The sequence below is a fragment of the Cynoglossus semilaevis genome, chromosome 15 (assembly GCF_000523025.1).
Source record: "Cynoglossus semilaevis isolate Cse_v1.0 chromosome 15, Cse_v1.0, whole genome shotgun sequence".
NCBI classification, from domain to species: domain Eukaryota; kingdom Metazoa; phylum Chordata; class Actinopteri; order Pleuronectiformes; family Cynoglossidae; genus Cynoglossus; species Cynoglossus semilaevis.
Window position 1 is genome coordinate 12,831,948 of NC_024321.1, and position 19,115 is coordinate 12,851,062.

At 40.1% G+C, this 19,115-nt stretch overlaps 3 protein-coding genes and 1 long non-coding RNA gene across 9 annotated transcripts in view; 2 read left to right on the plus strand and 2 right to left on the minus strand.

Moving 5' to 3' along the window:
- The window catches only part of LOC103391103 (uncharacterized), a 45,348-nt gene extending 43,178 nt beyond the window's left edge, over positions 1-2,170 (minus strand). Inside the window, exon 1 of one of the 2 annotated variants that reach the window (XR_003051907.1) lies at positions 1,853-2,170. This is a non-coding gene — a long non-coding RNA (uncharacterized LOC103391103). The remainder of the gene's footprint in view (positions 1-1,852) is intronic. The other variant, XR_003051908.1, reaches the window with a different exon arrangement.
- Positions 437-8,266, plus strand: matr3l1.1 (matrin 3-like 1.1). 2 transcript variants are annotated; one of them, XM_025062990.1, is made up of 19 exons: positions 437-637; positions 1,778-2,755; positions 2,874-2,935; positions 3,125-3,163; positions 3,332-3,396; positions 3,475-3,506; positions 3,577-3,714; positions 4,077-4,202; positions 4,302-4,418; positions 4,541-4,665; positions 4,750-5,204; positions 5,306-5,411; positions 5,484-5,800; positions 5,874-5,953; positions 6,254-6,332; positions 6,423-6,916; positions 7,010-7,100; positions 7,186-7,307; positions 7,404-8,266. In XM_025062990.1, exons 2-19 carry the CDS (start codon positions 1,808-1,810, stop codon positions 7,434-7,436), a joined length of 3,429 nt encoding a protein of 1,142 aa, XP_024918758.1. In that variant the 5' UTR covers positions 437-637; positions 1,778-1,807; the 3' UTR covers positions 7,437-8,266. The 2 variants fall into 2 exon arrangements, with proteins under 2 accessions (XP_024918758.1, XP_008325459.1); XM_008327237.3 differs by having other exon boundaries at positions 438-637; positions 3,592-3,714.
- matr3l1.2 (matrin 3-like 1.2) lies at positions 8,250-17,304 on the minus strand. 4 transcript variants are annotated; one of them, XM_008327241.3, is made up of 23 exons: positions 17,175-17,304; positions 15,159-16,136; positions 14,408-14,469; positions 14,289-14,327; positions 14,114-14,208; positions 13,727-13,776; positions 13,523-13,639; positions 13,286-13,411; positions 13,029-13,205; positions 12,786-12,910; positions 12,049-12,379; positions 11,790-11,972; positions 11,606-11,702; positions 11,459-11,475; positions 11,041-11,163; positions 10,663-10,791; positions 10,427-10,555; positions 9,976-10,106; positions 9,693-9,891; positions 9,515-9,598; positions 9,238-9,385; positions 9,030-9,145; positions 8,250-8,784 (listed from the first exon to the last, which is right to left on the minus strand). In XM_008327241.3, exons 2-23 carry the CDS (start codon positions 15,960-15,962, stop codon positions 8,722-8,724), a joined length of 3,345 nt encoding a protein of 1,114 aa, XP_008325463.1. In that variant the 5' UTR covers positions 15,963-16,136; positions 17,175-17,304; the 3' UTR covers positions 8,250-8,721. The 4 variants fall into 4 exon arrangements, 3 of the variants coding, with proteins under 3 accessions (XP_008325463.1, XP_008325461.1, XP_024918759.1); XM_008327239.3 differs by having other exon boundaries at positions 9,238-9,388; XM_025062991.1 differs by lacking the exon at positions 17,175-17,304 and having other exon boundaries at positions 9,238-9,388; positions 15,159-17,165.
- A 142-nt stretch (positions 17,305-17,446) lies between these two features.
- On the plus strand, positions 17,447-19,022 carry LOC103391099 (polyadenylate-binding protein-interacting protein 2). The gene is made up of 4 exons (XM_008327236.3): positions 17,447-17,648; positions 17,799-17,988; positions 18,535-18,729; positions 18,809-19,022. Exons 2-4 carry the CDS (start codon positions 17,842-17,844, stop codon positions 18,872-18,874), a joined length of 408 nt encoding a protein of 135 aa, XP_008325458.1. The 5' UTR covers positions 17,447-17,648; positions 17,799-17,841; the 3' UTR covers positions 18,875-19,022.
- Positions 19,023-19,115: the final 93 nt, after the last annotated feature.

Here is a 19,115-nt window from a genome sequence, read left to right on the forward strand (position 1 = left end):
TAATACTGTATAAATACGTTTTAACTTCTCTTAACCAAAACAGAATGTCTCGGGTTCATACTTTTAACTCGGGTTACATGCATTTAAAAGATTATATGTTGATTTAAAAATGTAAATCTGCGAATATATACAAAACTAGTAGAATATATTAATTAATTAATTTTTGTGGGGTATGTTAACTTTACAGATGCTGTATAGGCCTACTATATAAGATATACAATTTTACGTTTTGTGAGGTGATACGTGTCAACAAATTCCAGAAATAAAAGCTCTACAGTAATATGTATTAAAGGTTTAAGTTTAAAACAATTGAATGTATTACTTTTACTTACGCATAATAACAAAATGAGCAAATATGTATAAACTCTTCAAACGTTTCGTTTGCCTTCTCTCTCTTTAGCATGAGACCATAGAAAAACTGAAGTTTGACTGAGTGGGCTACCGTACTTGGCTGTAAACTAAGCGACCACATTACGCATGCGTATTACAACTAATGTTGCCAAAACACCAACTGGACCTTTTACTCAGCTGTTTTTCAGCGCCATCGCGGCTACACTTTTCTTCAGCTTCGTGTAAATGTGCTGTACTTTAAAGTTTGATATTTAACGACGGACCCCACCAGTTTGTTTGTTCTGAGGTAAGATCTGTCTCTTTACACATCCGCCTGCTAACAGTTAGTAGCCGCTAATAAATGAACGAGCAAAATGTTGTTTCAATGAAACTAGTAGTCACCAGGTTTATACGACAAATGGACTACATAATGTTTGTTTTTTGTTTTTTTGTAAGTTGACTAACTAAAGTAGCTTGGAAACCTGAATGTGAAATTTATTTTGTTTTGCTCTTTTCTGACAACAAACAGGATTTTAGTAAACAGAAACAAAATATCTGAGGATTGTATTACTTACACTTAGCTTTCAGATATTTTATTATTATTCTCAGTCTTTTTTACAGTTAAATGTATATAAGGGAACACTTAATTTGTCATCTATTCCAGATAAATAACGAGCTGGTTGTAATAGTTTGTTGCAGTCATTTCGAGTGGCTAACTAACCTTGCACTTATCTTTAATTATCTTTTTTTTAATTATTAAACTCAACACAAAGACGTGTTTTCTTTTTTAACCCTAACGCCATTTTCATTATAACCTTTATTCTAGACATTGTTGTTTTGCTTAATTGTGATAAAAAAATAATAATGAATAATGTAAATGAAAAGTCACATCGTTCTGTAAATCAGACTTTTTGCAGCTCTCCTTGGACTTGGACCTCAAGTGTAACGCCTTATTCGTGCTTGATCTCTTCTTTCGGAACTCTGCACCATTTTCCAATAATACCCAATCTAAAAATGGAAGATATGGCATTCATGGACTCTCCTGATTAACCCTTTAAAAGGCTCCTTTGAATCTTTATCTGTCAACCAGTGTTTGGGACAAGTTATGCAGAAATGTTACTTCAGCACCTGCTCTGCTATGGTTCCTTCTTTAAAAAATAATTTTATATATTATTAACCTTCATCTAATAGAATTAAAATAGGTTTTATAAAGGGGAAAATTGTTAAACCAAGACTGCTCGCTCGTTCACACCAACATTAACCATGGTATATTATCTCAAAAGGTAAAGTATTCATTGAAATCAATTAGTTTACTAACAACAGATGATTGAATCATTGTGATTGTAGTTGAACTCCAGTTTTTCCCTAATACGGGACAAACAGTCGAGATCTTCCTGTCTCTCTGAGCATTTACATTTTCTCTCTTCCCGACACCTTCTACCTGCAGGTAACACTCTCTCCACAGCTTCCTCCGATCATGTCTAAAAAGTATACTTATAGGACCCCGCCCAATGACACAGACCTTAGACCGAATCATCGATCACGCAGCTCCTCAGAACACCATCTCAACTCAGTGGATCTTGACTATGGCAGTACGGTACGACTGCAGGAGTCTTCGTCGTCCTACTCTTCCTCCACCAGAGGTTCGTGGTCACAAGAAAACGCTCTCCACATCCTCAACAGCTGCGGTCTGGAGCCTAGTGATCTGTCTCTTCTCGCCAAGCTGCCTGAGGCTGTCCTCACCGTGGAAACACTGCCTCAACTCCTGAAAGAGATCAAAGGGACGAAAGGGGCAGTCAATCTCTCTGCCCCAAATCTTTACTCCACCTCTCACTCCTCTTCATCCTCCCATTCTCAACCTCCAACCCCCACCTTTCAGCCTGCAGCCAGCTCCTCTAACAGCGACTGGGATCAGCGCCGCAGTGGGCACATCGGGTACCCGCAGGTCACATCTAGTCTTACATCAGATGCTCAAGACAGCTGGGGGAACTATACCCCCAGCAGCTCCGTCAGGGTAAATACAACATACTCTTCATCATCTGGCTTCACAGTGGATTATCAACACAGATCAGGACCCCGTGAATTTGGTAAGGTTGACAGAGCTGGTCCAGAGCAAACCGCAGATTTTTTTAGGTCGGCAGGATCGTCATACATCTCCAAACCATCAGCTGCGTACAGGTCAGAGTCTCCTCCCAAGAAGTTCCAACCTTCTCGGAGGAGACACCCAGAGCCTGACACGTCTACCAGCAGGAGCAAGTGGCCCGGCTCTACTTACACTGTTACCACCACAACCCCAACTCCCATCGCTGCAGCATCTGTTGCTGCGTTACCCTCCAGGCAAGAAGCTGTGGACTTCCATGGAACAGTCCCACAGGTGTTTCCATATTCGTGCTCTCTCTGCGATATCACTGTGCTGTCAGAGAAGGTAAAGTATATGTGTCCTCCTGGGTTTCTGAGAACGTTACGTAAAAACGCGGGTTTGTAACAGTCAGTCAGAAACTGAGCTGAGTTACAGTTTTTTTTCTGCATTTTTTGTTTTTCAGAATTGGAATGGACACATCAACGGTGGTGTACATGCAGACAGACAGCTTCAGCTGCTGCAGCGGTACATACACGCACACACACTAGGACTTTATGCTGTTAAATTTCTGTTTTATTCTATTAAGAGGGCTGGGAATAATAATGTAATAAACTTATCTAAGGTCAGTCTTCTTTAGAATTTTGAGAGCTCAGTCTTTGACCTGTATCCTGACTGTTTCTACTGTTGTCAATAATCAGTTTTGTATTTTCTAAGGTTTCCTAACTGGGACTGTCGTTTGGAGTCAATCAGCAGGTCAGTGGTTCAGAAATATTTATCACTTGATCTTTATATTCAGTAACTATTTTTATTTACCGGTCTAATGAATTAGTTTTCATGTATTTCAGCATCTTTTTAAGAATCCAGTGTCATTTAACATGAGTTTATGGCATCACTGATCTAAACAAACCTTTGTCATTAAAGTGCTGACAACCAATCAGAGAAGAGGACAGATGGATGGCGACCCACCAAGCCTCTGCAGGCAGACAGTAAGAACATTTCAATTTTACCACATTGTTCATGTTAATGATCACTTGCTCATATAGTTTATTTCTCTGTGTTAACAGAGTCGCGGTCAAACAAACAGCCTTCAGATAAGGTAAGAACTCTGCAGGTTATAAATCGCTTTTACTCTCTCTTTTTTCCCCTGCTTAATCAGTAAAAAAAAGTGTTTTACCTTCAAGGTCTCAGAAAAGGGTAAAGTGGTGTGTGTGAAGTTTCCTGCTCAGTCTGTGGATGAAGCTTACCTAAGGAAACTGACAGAACCTTTTGGAAATATCGTCAAGATCCTGATGTTTCCATCTTTGGTTAGTTTACACCAGCCTCGGTCACTCTGTCATTTTCTCTCCAGTGTTTGTCTTTCTCTTCTGTGTTGCAGGGCGACATTGAGGGCATCACATTGACAGGATAGGATGTACTGAGACTTGTGCTGCTGGAACCAGTCTAAGACAATTAAGTCAACAAATTAGTTAAACAGAATCAATTTAGTCACAATCATAAACCATCAGACAAACAAATAAAATTGACAAAGACCAGACTTCTGTAAATGTTATCAGCTCACTCACATGTATTGTTCCTGTCCTGCCCATCATGCTGGTTCTGTATGCAGGGTCAGTACACCATGTATCACAGCTGAAGTAAGAGGTAACGCTTCTGATGTGAATTACAGGCGTTTGTGGAGCTCGGCTCAAACGATCAGGCCAAGGATCTGGTAAAATACCACATCAACTATCCTCCAACTGTGAACGGACAGCTGATAGAGTTCAGCATCTCCAACACTTTCAGCTTCCTGCAGGTACACATATATGTACACAAGCAAACATGACAAAAATATTTGAAGAATTCTAAATGACCAGAAATGACACCGTTCCTCTCTCTGTCTTTTAATTCACAGAGTTCAAACGTCGTCAGCTTCATTCCATCCCCAGCAGATGAACATGGCAAATCAGATCTGCTCAGCATCGTCAAACGCTTTGGAACTCCATTCTACACACTATTCCTGCCGTCCAGGGTGAGTCACTCACAGTCTAATAGTCTAATACTAGTTATGTGTTACACAGACTGCGGAGTGAGGGGTGAAATTTCCGTGACACTGAACACAAGTTGTTTTACTCTATTTTGTTTGTGTTTCAGGCATTTGTCGAGATGAAAAATGCTCCTGAAGCCCAGAAGCTGGTGGATTATTATTCTTCTAACTCTCTGAGGATCAACAACGACGTCATCAAAGTTTCCTTCTCAGAAGAATATAAAACCCTCACGTGAGCAGGACACAAATGTGACTGTGGTCAGCGTGTTTTTGGACTAATGTAATGGTGCGTTTCCTGTTTCTCATCATTTTGCAGGAAAACTGCTTCAGCTAAAAAGTACGAGGAGGAGGTTGTACACAGCAAGAGGCCCAGGACTAGCCCAGAACGAGAGGGAAAATCAGAGAGTAAAAAGAGGAGATCCAGAGATAAATCAACATCTAGAGATAGGTCCAGGTCCAGGCAGGACTCTGGGTCTAGGAGTATGTCCAGAAACCTGAGGTCCAGATCTAAGGAAAAGTCCACATCAGGAGGAGAATCCAGTACACATGGGAGGTCTAGGTCCAGAGATAGGTCGAAGTCGAGGGACCTCACATCCAGCAGAAATGGGAGGTCCAGATCCAGAAACGAATCTAGTCAGAGCCAAAGGTCTAAATCCAAAGACAAGTCTGATGTCCAAGATAGCAAAGACAGAAGGACACGGACCAGGTCCAGGTCGCCTGTTTCTAAATCAACTGAAAAAAAGGTTGAACAAGAGAAAGTAGAGTCAGCAGGTGTGAAAACACAGTCTAACCAAATAAAGCCAAAAACTGGTTTCAACATTATAAATAACCAGATTAACTGATGTTGATAAGAATTTCTTTTTTTCCCTCAGGGTCTCAGCACAGCACAGATGCAGGAGCAACTACGATCAAAGAGACCAAGCCTGAAACTGCAGAGAAGGAGCAAAGTACAGGCCAGAGCGACACGAAAGAGGAAGAGTGAGTGTCACTTAGTGAATACGGCTCATTGAAATCATCTGTTTGGAACTGAGTCACACGTGTGGTCTACAGGTTCTCAGAAGAGGGGAGCGACATCGAGGGGATGGAGGTGATTGGAGAGGATGGAGAAAATCTGGGGGAAGAAGAAGAAGAAGAAGAGGAGGAGGAGGAAGAGGAGAATCCAGCTGAACATGAACAAAGGGAGAGTAACAGTGAAGCAGGACAGCCAGCAGGAGAAGAGCTAAAAGATGAACAGAATAACTCTTCAACAGAAAAGAGTGATGTGCTAGAGAAAAAAGGTCCAGCAACGGAGGTGATTCAACATCTAATGAAAGAGGAGGTGGTGGTAATGGAGAACCATTCATCGGAGAAAACTGAAACGTGTGAAGGTAGAAATTTACTCTGAAATTCATTTGAACAGATACAAAGATAAAACGCTAAATGTGTGATACTTGTTCACAGAGGAGAATTATCAAAAGGAGCCAGTAGAAGAAAAATCCACTAGTGAAAGCATGGAAAGAGAATCTCAGCAGGATGACGAGGTAAAAGAATGAACTCTGAAGTTGGCTCCATTTTTATGATAGTTCTAGTATTGTCTTCACCTTTTTTCTTACCCCGTCTTTGTCAATATTTACCTCTCTTATGTGTATGAAGATTCTCAGTCATCCAGGTCATGGTCAAAGTTGAAGAGTTCTGTTAGACAACTGGACATGAATTTTCTAAAAGAAGTCATTTCACCTCTCATCCAAGAGGGTTCTTCAGTTCTAACTGGTGGAGGGGAGTACAGCAAATATTTACCTCTCTTATCTTCGTGTGTTTCTTTCCATCTTCATCCTTGTCAGGAGGACACCGATTTTCCATGGAACCTGGAGAACTGCATCACTTTAGACGAGCTAGAAGAGGAAGAGTCCGGAACTGAAGGTAAGAAAATGATTTAGGTCTAATTAAATAAAAATCTGTCCTCCAGAATGTTAGATATTGATATTTTGTTTGTTTTCATTGTTCTTCCAGAACTGTCTCTTGAGAAGGAAGGACAGAACTCAATTTGCAGTGATGCTCAGGAAAAAGATACAGGTTCAAGGAAATCTCTTGAAAAAGAATCCACTTCAAGGAAAGCTCAAGGCAACAATTCCAGTACTACAGAGGATCTTGAGAGTAAGCCCACTAGGACCTCAGAAACAGACTGCATTTCCAAGAAGTCTCCAAATGTAGAATTACAAAACCAAAAAATGCCAGAAAAAAAATTAACTTCTGCTCAGGCTCTGAGAACAGAATCAGAAGTCATGGTCAATTTAGCTGCTGAACAGGAGACAGAAAAAAAAATGTTACAAACATTAACTTCAGAGGATGAGCATTTAACAACAAAAGAGACAGATGACAACAAACAGGAAACCGAAAAAGTATTGCACAGTGAAAAGGAGCAGAAGCAGGAAACCAGTCAGAAAAACTACGAAGAAACTGAGGAAGAGGTGGAGGACGGGAACCCAGATCAACAAAAAAACAAGGTGTATCTTTTAGTTAGCTTAAGATCACATGACATCACCTAAAGTAACTGCTTTGTGGTTTACACTTTAATTTTATTTATTTATTTTTTTTAGAAACCTGATGTCGATGGACTAAATTCTATACATGTGGACAAGATGGAAGGGGGCATCACTCCTGAGCCTGAGAAACCCACCAAACCAGTGGGTAAGAAATAAAAATATATAAAATACACAAAATAGAACACTCCGTTGGTTTGGTTACATCACATCACATTTTCCCCTCTCTAAAGGAACCAAGTTTGTTCGTCCAGTTGTTGGTTATTTCTGCTCGCTGTGTCAGGTGATTTATGCTGACGAGGATGAGGCTAAACTGCAGCACTGCAGCAGCCTGACACACTACAGGAAGTACCAGGTGAAGCAACACTGCATTAACATCCATCTATGTGTGTAGTTGAACAGACAAGACCGGTCAATATTTTGGTCTGATTCAATGATGATTGTTTTTCAGGAGGCGACAGGAGTCGATCCATGGACAAGTTGAGAATGAATCAATGTCCAAATATAAGAAGGATTTTTCCTGTTTAACTTCTTTAACATGGGGAGATAAGGCCTGATGACACTGTCCTAATGGTGCATATTTAAAATAAATTAATCATATCCTTGTTTGATGTTTAGTTTTGTAAAAAGTTGGATTAAAATTTCTTTCTACCAATTTCTGATTAGCGTTTTGACATTTTTATAAAATGTGTAACCTGTTGTGTACTACGTGGTGCTTAATATTGAATTCTACTGTGGAATGGATGAGTACGAGTGTCAGTAATCTGTGGCAGATAAATAGCAGCAAAGTTCAAAGGGACAGTAGTGGGATCTGCTATGATGTATGGTTCAAAGACAATGGCTCTTAACAAGGTGCAGAGATGAAGATACTGAGGATTTTCACTGGGAGTGACCAGGATGGACAGGATTAGAAATGGGCCCATCAGAAGGACAGTTAAGGTGGTACAAGGTTGAAGTTGCCAAGCAAGAGAAGATTTGGGGATGTCATTAAATGAATTCTGATCTTTTTTTTTTTATTTAAAAAACAAAACAAAAAACATACCAACAAACTGAACCACATTTCTTTATCTTATACTAAATATCAAACTCTGATGCTGACCAAGATGCAAAAAGTCAGTTTTTCCTAATATATCAGCAGTATATCAGCTTGCCGACTTCCCTTACGCCACCTTGTTCTAACACGCCAGAGGCTGTTCACCTTGGAGACCTGCTGCGGATATGGGTACGGCCTGGCGCGAGATTTACACCCTCTCCCCCGGATTTTCAAGGGCCAGCGAGAGCTCACCGGACGCCGCCGTAACCGCGACGCTTTCCAGGGCGCGGGCCCCTCTCTCGGGGCGAACCCATTCCAGGGCGCCCTGCCCTTCACGAAGAAAAGAGAACTCTCCCCGGGGCTCCCGCCAGCTTCTCCGGGATCGCTTGCGTCGCCGTATATATCAGCAATTCTTCCACTGACTGCAGCTACAGAGTTTGGCCTGTGGATTGTAAAGTTTGTCATAGAAGTGTCCAGTGTTCAACCTTTTTTCATGTAAGAAACTGTTGACTGGAGTTTCACCATCTCAACATCAAACCAACCTAATCAAAGCAACAGGGTTACATCTAAAATGCTGAGATGATTCTTTAAACAAAAATATAACAAAATGTATATGAAGTTGGGTTTGTTCCCCCGTCACTCTCTTGAAAGAATAGAACAAAAATGTATTAATAAAACTAACAAAGTTAACAGAAAAACAGTAAAAAGAGTTCTGATGCTGTTTAGCCTTTTTGTTTCATGATGCAGTTTTCTTTCCTTTCTTCTTCTCTGCTCTGAGTTGTTCTTTCTCCAGGTATTTCTGGAACAAAGACAAAATGCCAAATATAATGAAACTCAGGTGTGAAAATTACCATGGCCTAGCCAAAGGATCAAATTTGACATTTTAGTGCAGGACGATAAACAATTCACAAGCCTCAGTTTAGTTTTCAGTTTTGGCAGCAGGGACAAATGTCTGATGAAGTCTGACCACGACAACAACAACTGAACTGCAAAAAAGCCTGATCAGACTTTAGTAGCTGGTGAGTGGGCACTAATGTGTCTCACCTGCAACTTGTCGTAGTGTTCCTGGCTGCTGCAATGGACTTTCTTTGCCGTCTCTTCATTGGTGTAAAACAGGAAACAGACTCGACAGTAATAACCCATCTTTACGTGTTCGACTCCTTTAAGGGGAAAGAAAATGTCCTTTTGTTAATGTAGTGTTCACAAAACGTGTATACACTAATAGAATGGTGAATGATTTTTTTTTTCTCACCAATGGGTGTCTCACTGTCGTACGGTGGCAGTGACATCACTTTGGGTTTGTTTTCAGTCGAGGAAGGAGCTTCAGTCGCTTCTTCCTGATTGGTCAATGTTTCTACTTCCTTCAACGACTCTTCTTCTTTAATGTTTTTCCCATCCTCCTGCTTCAGAAGATAAACTTTGTTTATTAAAGTACGGCTTTAAATATTTTAATCAGTAATAGTATTTAAAACCTGCTAGCACATTAGCTCATTGACACTTCTGTCAATCATGCATTCACAGCTTCTCACTGTCTCGTTAGAAGTTTCAGGAAGAATCTCGTCATCGTCTCCATCAGCATCAGCAGCGACGTGAACCTCATCTCCTTGTGAATCCTGATCCATCCAAATGAAGAAAAACAAATTTTTCCATATAGTCTTTGGAATTAACATACTAACTTTGTAGTACATTGATAATTCTCACACTCACTTCCTCACTCATCTTCATCTGCTCATCAGAAACTTCTTGAACTGTCTCATCTGGGTTTTCAACCTCCTCTTCCTTCTCTCCCTGCTTGGTCTCCTCATCCAGTTCTTTCATTTTTTTAGGAGGAGGTTCTTCATCATGTTTAGAAGATCTTGGTGGTGTGCTGCTTTTGTCTCTTTTCAGTGTGCTTGAACATTTAAATCTACATGAAAAAGAGTTGAAAAGAAAACCTTATCTTATCTCAAGGGGTTTTACTGCAAATATTTTTAATAACGTCAATACCTACCCATGTTTGAGCTGCCTGTACTTCCTGCTCACGTAGACTGTCAAGCGTTTCCCATAGAACTTTGGCAGATTGATTCTGTAAGCCTCGGCCATTTTCTCTGCATTCTCCGCATTTTCCATTTCAACAAAACACTGACGGGACAAAAGAAGACACTGTGAGACAGTGAATACTCTTTGGGTTTTTAAGTACATAAATAACAAGCAATGAGAACCAAAGTTTTGTATAAGTGGCTGAAGTGTAGTTGGAACAGGCCCATTAACAATATGGTACAACTCATTTGAGCCTCTGTCTAAAGTGAAAATCAAAAACAAACACATTGTTTTCTTTAAAATTATATTCTAAATTACGTAATAATAAGAACAGAACATCTAGTTTTGTCTAATTACAGCTCTGTGCTGTATAAATGAAAATTCTGTTAACAACTGAGCAACTACGAAATTAGTTTTCACACCTCTCTTTTGATCCGGTTGAGAAAATACTTTCTGACTTTTCCGTATGGCTCTGCAAACTTCAGGATCTCCTCGTGTGAGTAGTTTCCTGTGGGGAGCTGCCCGATGTAAACGACCCTGCTGGAGCCACACTGACATCCCCAAACAGAGAAGAGATTACGACACCATGGAGACCAAAATAACTCAAACAGCCAAATGTACTGAAAGAAAACTTCGTAGGAGAAGTAGTGATGGCCACCTGGATGGTTGGGTAAGTCATGGAGTGACTTATCCTGACAGGTCGGCCACAAACGGACGCCGTCACGTTACTGTTGTAAAACTTGGCCATGGCACGAGCTTCATCTTCAGTCGCAAACTGAAGGAAAGCCTAACCATACACAAAGACAGAAGCACGCACATGTACATACACAAGTTACTTATTGTTATAAACAAGGCACTAAAATCCTAAGAATATATGACAAGGTTTTACCTTTTTCCACATAGTGGAACAAATGTGTTTGTAAGCAATGTTTTTGTGCTATGGTTACCTTTGAGTTTGTACACATTAACAGATGTTGTCCAGCTACATTATCATTATTGTTTTTCTCAACTTGTTAACATTCCGTTGCTTCTGTACCTCAGTACGTAAGTCCAGCACCAGATGTTTGATGACTTTCCCAAATGGTTCTGCGAGTCTCAGTAGCTCATTGCGGAAGTTGTAACCTCGGCGGAAACCCACAATATTCACCACACGCATTCCCTAAAGACAAGTGTAAAAAAAAAAAATCATTTATTTTAAGTTATACAAGACCATTCATTACAAATACCAAATTTATAGTAGAGTATATTGTATAGAACTTCACTCAGGACCCCATTATCATATATTTATATATATATATATATATATATATATATATATAGTATGTTTAATAACTGTTTCCATTTTCAAGAAATAAAAAAAAAAGTCATTTCATACATTTCCAAATTACTTTTCCAAACATTTTCAAATGCAATTTTGTCCAGAAAAGAAAAACAACAAAGGTTTTGAGACTCACCCCCTTTCTTGTGTTGTCTGCAAAAAAAAGACAAAACTGTTCTTAGTAATTAAACCTGACCTATAATCAATTAATTTTAAAACATCCCTTATTATTTACTATCTGTGTGTGACTGAATATAAGCTTGATCTTCTTGTGTTCACACACCACATGCATCAGCACTTTCTAGCTCCTCATCTTCGTCCTCTGGAAGCTCATCCAGCGTCACAAAGTCCTCCATGTTCTCAGAGAAGTCCTGTTCACACTGTAGTAAAATTCAATCAGCCTTTGATTTGTGGAGATTGGTATTTTTTCCTCACCTTGAGAACTTTTCACACATTTGTTTTAGTACCATTTCAGCAGGTCGCTCCTCCTTGGTCTCATCCAAACTTTCTCCTGCTTCTGAAGATGCTTCTTTGTTCTCGTGGTCATCTTCTGTCAGCTCAATTCTTCCCTCTGACTCAATCACCTGTTCTGTTCCATCTTCGACTCGTTCAGATGTTTCATTTCTTGTGTCATCTTCTTCATTTGATACCTGCAAAGGTCTCACCTTTTAATTTTCATTGTTACAATATTAGTCACACTTTATGTCAAGCTTTGTTTCCTCTCACCTGTTCTTTCTTAATTTCACACGAAGACTCCACGGAGCCCTCTACTGACTCTGCCCCTTCTGACTCTTCAACCTTTTTGTCTCCATCAGTTACTTTCTCCTTCCCCTCCTCTACATTATCTCCCTCCATAACTCCAGCTTTCTCTTTCACCTTCTCCTCTACGTCCCTCTTCTTTTTCTCCTCCTCCCTATTCCTGGTGCTGGATGGAGATCTTTGCAATGATGTCCTGGAATTGGATGAAGTTCTGGAACCTGAATTGTACGAGGAGGTACCACCATCACTCCTGTTTCTACGACCGTCTCCAGCGGAACCACCCATTCTACGATTCACACTGAGAAAAACAGATTATGTATTTAGAGCTGCATTAAAACACTATATTTAATATTTTATAATTCTGATCAAAGATGCAAAGTTAAAATGGCAAGATATACATTTAAAAGTCAACACACTCTCAAAGGTAAAATTCTAAAACAATGAATACAGTTGAGCGAATTAATGAAAAGTAAGTAAATTTGTTTACTCAAGAGTAAAGTTTGTGTTAAGTAATAGAACTACAAGTTTACAAACTGCAGTTTTCTGCTGTTAAGAGCTTTTGGATATTTACATGATGCAGTTCAACAACTCCTAGAGAGTCACATTTGTGACTATATAAAATACAAACTTTGGTTTGCAGTCATTACAAATTTAAAATAAGAAGTCTAATTTCTTAGAACAGGACCTAACTTCAAAGTACTCACTTCAGTGTTTTGTACTTGGCACAAATGTTGAGGCGAATAGGGCGCCCTCTGATGGTAAGCGGGTTCATGGTGTAGTACTTTACTAGCATCTCCGCATCTTGGGGCGAACCCAGCTGAATAAATGCCTGAAGAGAAACAGCAAACTCACTTAGTGATTGCTCAGATTCACAGATGTTTTTTTTTAATCACAATGATCATTCTGAATCATGAGAGAAGGAGAAAGCAAAGCCTACTCGCACTCACCTGGTCAGTTAAAAACAGATGTTTCTCAACAACACCAAAACGCCTGGCAATGGTTAGAAGTTCCCGCTTCTTCTCATCCTCTTTGGGCAGATTAGAGAAGAAAACCACTTGACTCCCCTGAGTTCTGAGATCCCGCACAGGTCTGTCCATCAGCATGTCCGGTGGCCGATTGTCTTTCTAAGGGTCAAAAAGAAATTTATAAAATTATTTCATGTAGTTTTTTTTTATTCACTTAATTTTTATTGGGTAAACATTACCTCAATAAACTGCAGATTACTGGACAATTGAAAGAAAATTGGTTTTCCATGTAAAAACGCAGGGTGTTGATTGTAGTAGTTGACCATATCCTGCGCCTCCGTAGGACTGCTCATTTCTAAAAAGGCCTAACAGTGACAGGAAAAACAAATTTAAAAAAAAAATCACTAATATTTAATATTTACATCCATCATTAGATTCTGTTTGAACATGAGGAGACATCGACGGGCAAAAGTTACCTTGCTTTTCAGTACCACATGGTCCCTCAGGACGCCAAAGGGCTCAACAAAGGCAAACAGAGCCTGGTTGCTAGGTAGTTTGACACTGAATCTGGCAATCACCACTCTGGTTCTTATCTAAAGAAAAAAAAGTACTTGAACCAATGTTGGCAATAGACCAGTAATCAATCATTGAGCCATGTAAAAGGAACAGAGGAAGCTTACCTTGTTTTCCATTTGGCTGTTACTTGACATACTTGAAGCTCCACCTCCTCCTGATATAAAAGAAAATGACATGTTACATTAGAAACCTTGACCTGAAAGACACAGCACTGTTTAAAGATACAAGGTACAAGAGGGACAACTGTTTATTTGATGAATAGAAGCAAGAGACAAGGAAATGATGAGGAAGCAGAGAAGGATACAGAATCATGAAAAAAGCCAAGAACATATAAAAATGAAGGAGAAAGTGTGAAATACAAAGTGAAAAAAAAAAGAAGAGTACAACATCAGAAGATAACAGGAGATTAGGAACATAAGGAGTAGCAGAAAAGACAATGAAGGAGTATACAGATGGGATGAGGAGGAAAAATAGAGAAATATGTCTCTTACCCCAACTGGATGACATTCCGCCTCCTGCTCTGGATGCAGACATGGGGGCAGGTCCAAGCAGTCCAGGAGACATGTTAGGGGTTTCCAGTAAACCCCTTCCGGAAAAAGATTAAACGTTATTCCACAATTGCCAAGAGTGGAGTTTTGTGTGTTTATGCGTGTCTTTAATCTTTACCCTCTTCCTGAAGACATTCCAGGATCCCAGTCTGGGTACCTGAACAAAACAGTGCAGAGTTTAGATAATAGCCTGTTAAGGCAGGAGTGATGTCAACAATGACTTCATCAAATACTCACAAGTCAAGAAGTTGTCGTTTGGTTTCTGCATGTCGAAGTCCATTTATGTGTTGGTTCCACTCCTACATACACAACCAAGCCATATTGTTGATACCACTAAGTCTTAGTGTTTAAAGGGATAGTTCAGGTTTTTTAAGTTGTAGTTTTAAGAGGAGACAAGAAAGTCAGCACTAGATGTGCAATTTGTAACATGTGTAACTTATCCTTTATAAACTAAGAGACTTTATAATGGGGACAAAAATTAAAATCTGGAAAGGCAAGATTTGTACACTTAAGAGTCCACTTTTAGATGTCTTTTCTTTTTCTTTGGAATAATTCAACACTTAACTGTTACACTGGCGTAATGAATAAAAAAGACAAACGTCACGCAAAAAAACACTTAGTCTTTAGCTGGACTGTGGTTTCTTATGATCAGACAGAAAACAATGCTCATAAAGAAATGCCCTGTTTCAAAAAAAAAAAACATTTTGGGGACATTTGCGAATATAACATGGTTGTGAAAATATGATTTAACTGAATGAATGTTTATCTAAAAGTGATCTGATGGAAAAAGAAGTTTCAAAGAAGCTTTGGAGAATCAGATCAGACTGCTGTGACTGTGTGGACATGCTACAAGTTGACGACGGCCCTAAGGAAGTGATGCAGAGAGTAAATTTGACATAGACAAAATACCAGGTGAGCTCAGGTTTGCCTGAACAGAAACATTTAAAGTTAGTCCAAAAGGAGAAGAAGGAATTTTGCTGGTACTCACCATTAAGGAGTGAACGTCAAAATCACAAAGAGAGCACACGTGAGGGAACATAGTGGGTGTGACGCCCAAGAAGTCTTGGATTTTTCCATTGGATGGGCAACCCACCCGCCGGTGTGAATAAAGAGAGTCCGACGATGGCGGCGCCATTCCCAGCAAACCAACAGAATCACGATGGGACAGGTCAGAAAATGACCTCTCTCTGCCCCCACCCACACTGCCATTGCCACTGCCATAGTCTAAGTCATAGCTACGACTGGAGGAGACGTCCTGCAGGGAACTGTACCCAAAGTCAGCAGAGGACTGGACACGACCCGACCCCTGACTCATAGAAAGATCACCCATTCTCCCCGCATGCATGTCATCCCATCCTTCCCTGCTGCTTCGATATGCAGCATCAGAAGACATTGAAGATGCCTGTCGCCGCTCTCCTGTTTCACTCTTGCGGTTCTTGAGCTGCCTGAGGATTTTGGGCAGAGTCTCCACACTGATTTCCTCTTCTGGGATTTTAGCCAAAGCATCCAGGTCTGAAGGTGACAGCCCCAAACTGGCAAACAGCTTCATGGTGCTGCCAAGATTGTTGCCACTTCCACTACTCCCTCCATGTCTGGGCATCGGAGCACTGCCTTCTTGGCCCTCAATGCCGCCGCCACCACTGCCCACCCCAATGCCAGAGCCCATGCCCCCCATCTGTCGACTAGATCTTTGCTCATTCATGCTAAAGTTCAAGGTCTCCGCAGCAGCGAGGAGCCCCCGACCCACAGTGAAGAGTTTCTGACCACTGTCTGGCTGCAACTGCTGAGACATGAGGTGACGTCGTATTGCTGCAGCCACAGTACAGGTGAATCAAGATAAAAGAACAAATTTGGCTGCACACAAAAACAAGTGTCTGTTCTTAAAGGATAATAGAAAGTTCGATGTCCTAATGTGGTCAAAGTAAGGTGCAACTCCTCTTCCTCTCTGGAGAGCGTCTGATATCAGCTGAAACACAACAATGAGGTAGAGAGAAACGTCTTCAAAAGCTGCCTCCACCATGGAAATAGAAGTCAGTCAAGAGGTGCACTGACTGAGCCAAAGATGCATGAAAGGAGGAATGAAACTGAGTCAACTGAGCAGGTGTGTGCTGAAATAATTATTGGGACATGACACAGTTAAAGGAGACTGGAAAGGATTTAAAGATCGAAATGTTCACTGTAAATGAGAGGGAAGAAAAATATGTGGAAGTAAGGCATAGAATGACAAACATCCAAAGTGAAAAAAGATAAAATTGTTGTTTTAAATTTGATGTTATAGATTTAAGTGATTTGAGAAAAAAAAGGTGCCCTCTATAACTTCTTGCCATTTTGAGCATATTTGGTGTCTGATAAGAAATCTCTTTTCTTCAGCAACTTGTAATCATACATGTATTTGTTTTACCAGAGAATAAACAATAAATTTAAACAATAAACATCGTGAATGTCAAAGGATCTCCTACAAACATGTACTGTTGGCCATAAATACTATGCTTTCACAATATGATTTCGTGTAACACACGCTCTTACATAATTTGTCATTTAAGAGCACTTCAAAAATGGGTTTGTATCTTTATCGGTCTCCCAAAAAGATTTGTAAGAAATATGTAATGCAGTGCATTAACAGGAGTTAAGCATGCGTTAGCTGTTAAGCTATTAGTGCTGCTTTCGTAATGGATTGTAACGTTTAGCAGGATATGCCAAATTAAATCCAGTTTTTAGAATAATGTCGTTTACTTGCCAGATTATTCAACTAAGGTGTGCAAGTGTGTAAAGAAATCAAGAAGAACCATGTACGTTGTGACGCACACTACGATGCTAACGTTAGCAAAGGCCTGCTTGCTATGGCATTAGCTAGCACTGGTATACTTACGTCATTTAGCAACAATTCAGCGGGGTTTATTCAGCGTCTACGGTTTTAACTTCCGTGGGAAATGCTTTAAGATGTACATATATAATAACGAAACATTAATCTTTGTTACGACATATTTAATAAAGTTTTTTTTACCTTGATGCGTTGCTCACAACCAAGCCAAACACCACCTGACAATGTACATGAACAGCGTAACGTTGGGTCACGAAGGTATCGCGAGATTTAATCAATGTTCGTGCGTTTCGCACAGCCCGACCGATGGATGAAGAAAGAAAGAAAGAAAGAAAGAAAGAAAGAAAGAAAGAAAGAAAGAAAGAAAGAAAGAAAGAAAGAAAGAAAGAAAGAAAGAAAGAAAGAAAGAAAGAAAGAAAGAAAGAAAGAAAGAAAGAAAGAAAGAAAGAAAGAAAGAAAGAAAGAAAGAAAAAAGGGAAGAAAGAAAGAAAGGAAGAAAGACATAACTTGATGAGTGGTTCGTGAATGCAGCACGTTCGTCTGTCCAATCACCGAACAGAAATTAGAGTGACGTGTTAGATGTAAACAAACAGAAGCACGGCAGCCATTACAGTGTTGGAGGGTGTTGATTCCGGGAAAACAAGCCGTTAAATTCAGGTAGTAATAAACTAGGACAATACCCTAAAATAATATTTCGCTTCTGTGATGGATGTGTGTTGTTATGAGTGAATTAGGTTGTAGTTTTTGTAGTGAAAAGGAAAAGCTAACCCATCATAGCATTGTTCTCATTGTCTATGTACGTTGCAGGTGACCCTGAAGCGGCGTCACTTTTTGCTCTGTGAAGCGGGTAATGAAAGATCCAGGACTCAGAAGCAGTATTTCAGGGTCGAACATGGCGATCATCACCGAGCTTATCCTCAGTGGTCAGTCTTCCTCTGACCAAGACCCTTTCGCTGAGTACTTGTGGATGGAGAACGAGGAGGAGTTTAATAGACAGGTGAGGTCAGAGTATCATACGGTTGGGGATGCTGTTGTTAACCGTGACGAGGAGGAAAAAGTCAGTGTCAAGCAAACAAAGCGAGACAAAGTCCAATCATGTGACAAAGTAAGACATGACAACATAACCGGAAGTAAACATGGGTACGCCCACAGAATAAAACATTAAATCAAATGGAAAGTGTTAAAATGAAACTTCAGGTTTAATTAATAACCTTTAAAAAGTACGGTAAATGCTAACAATAACACAACATGGAGCATATATGTCATAAAATGCTGACTTTTCTGTGGAGAGAAAACAAATGAGTGTTATTTCAATATACATATACCTTTACTGCCGATCACAGTGTAACAGAGATCCAATCATTTTAATTGAAAAGGGTGTCATGTTTGGTAGGACACTTGGTGTAAAATGATGAATCTGTAAATGAAATTAGTTGTGATATTCGCTGCTTTGGACTCATCTCATAGGACATTCCATTGTAGCTTGGAGGCTACTAGCACTATTATTTATCAAATAAATAAATGGCATTGTGTGTTTATCCAGGTGGAGGAGGAGCTGTGGGAAGAGGAGTTTATCGAGCGCTGTTTTCAGGAGATGTTGGAGGAGGAGGAACAATGGGAGTGGTTTATTCCCTCCAGGGACCTACCACTTCAGGGTGTCACTCAGCTTCAAGATCAGATCAGCCTGCTCGCTATTGATAACATCTATGAAGAAGAGGACTTCAACATTGATGTTGCAGTGAGTTCAAGGTGTCTTTGTAATCCTTAGCATTCTCTTGTTAGCCTGATTCTGATTTGGTTTAAATTGTTTTCTGTAGATTAACAGCAGCCTGAACCCAAATGCCAAGGAGTTCACCCCTGGGAACCAGAGGCATGTCATGTGACGCAAAGCTTTCGGCACTCCTCTGCATTCTGCACTGAGACATTTTTAAACATGGTGTCTGCTGCATTTCCAGCTACTTCTCCCCTTCTACAGCCTGACATGTCATCATCATAGTTACTGAGCACTTGTCTCTGTCTTTGCTCTGATATTTTATCTTTTATTTCACACTTGTATTCTTGAGGCACTTCTGTGTTCTGTTTAGAACCAGTTCTGGTATTATCTGCTGTCTTCAGATATTTTAA

Coding starts and splice junctions, on each gene's coding strand:
- LOC103391099 (XM_008327236.3), top strand. CDS start 17,842: ATGAAAGATCCAGGACTCAGAAGCAGTATTTCAGGGTCGAACATGGCG. Junction 17,989..18,534: donor AGGAGGAGTTTAATAGACAG/GTGAGGTCAGAG, acceptor GTGTTTATCCAG/GTGGAGGAGGAGCTGTGGGA. Junction 18,730..18,808: donor ACTTCAACATTGATGTTGCA/GTGAGTTCAAGG, acceptor TGTTTTCTGTAG/ATTAACAGCAGCCTGAACCC.
- matr3l1.2 (XM_008327239.3), bottom strand. CDS start 15,962: ATGTCTCAGCAGTTGCAGCCAGACAGTGGTCAGAAACTCTTCACTGTG. Junction 13,206..13,285: donor GTAATCTGCAGTTTATTGAG/GTAATGTTTACC, acceptor TTTGACCCTTAG/AAAGACAATCGGCCACCGGA. Junction 9,389..9,514: donor CTGAAACTTCTAACGAGACA/GTGAGAAGCTGT, acceptor TATCTTCTGAAG/CAGGAGGATGGGAAAAACAT.
- matr3l1.1 (XM_025062990.1), top strand. CDS start 1,808: ATGTCTAAAAAGTATACTTATAGGACCCCGCCCAATGACACAGACCTT. Junction 4,666..4,749: donor GAAGAATATAAAACCCTCAC/GTGAGCAGGACA, acceptor ATCATTTTGCAG/GAAAACTGCTTCAGCTAAAA. Junction 5,954..6,253: donor AATCTCAGCAGGATGACGAG/GTAAAAGAATGA, acceptor CATCCTTGTCAG/GAGGACACCGATTTTCCATG.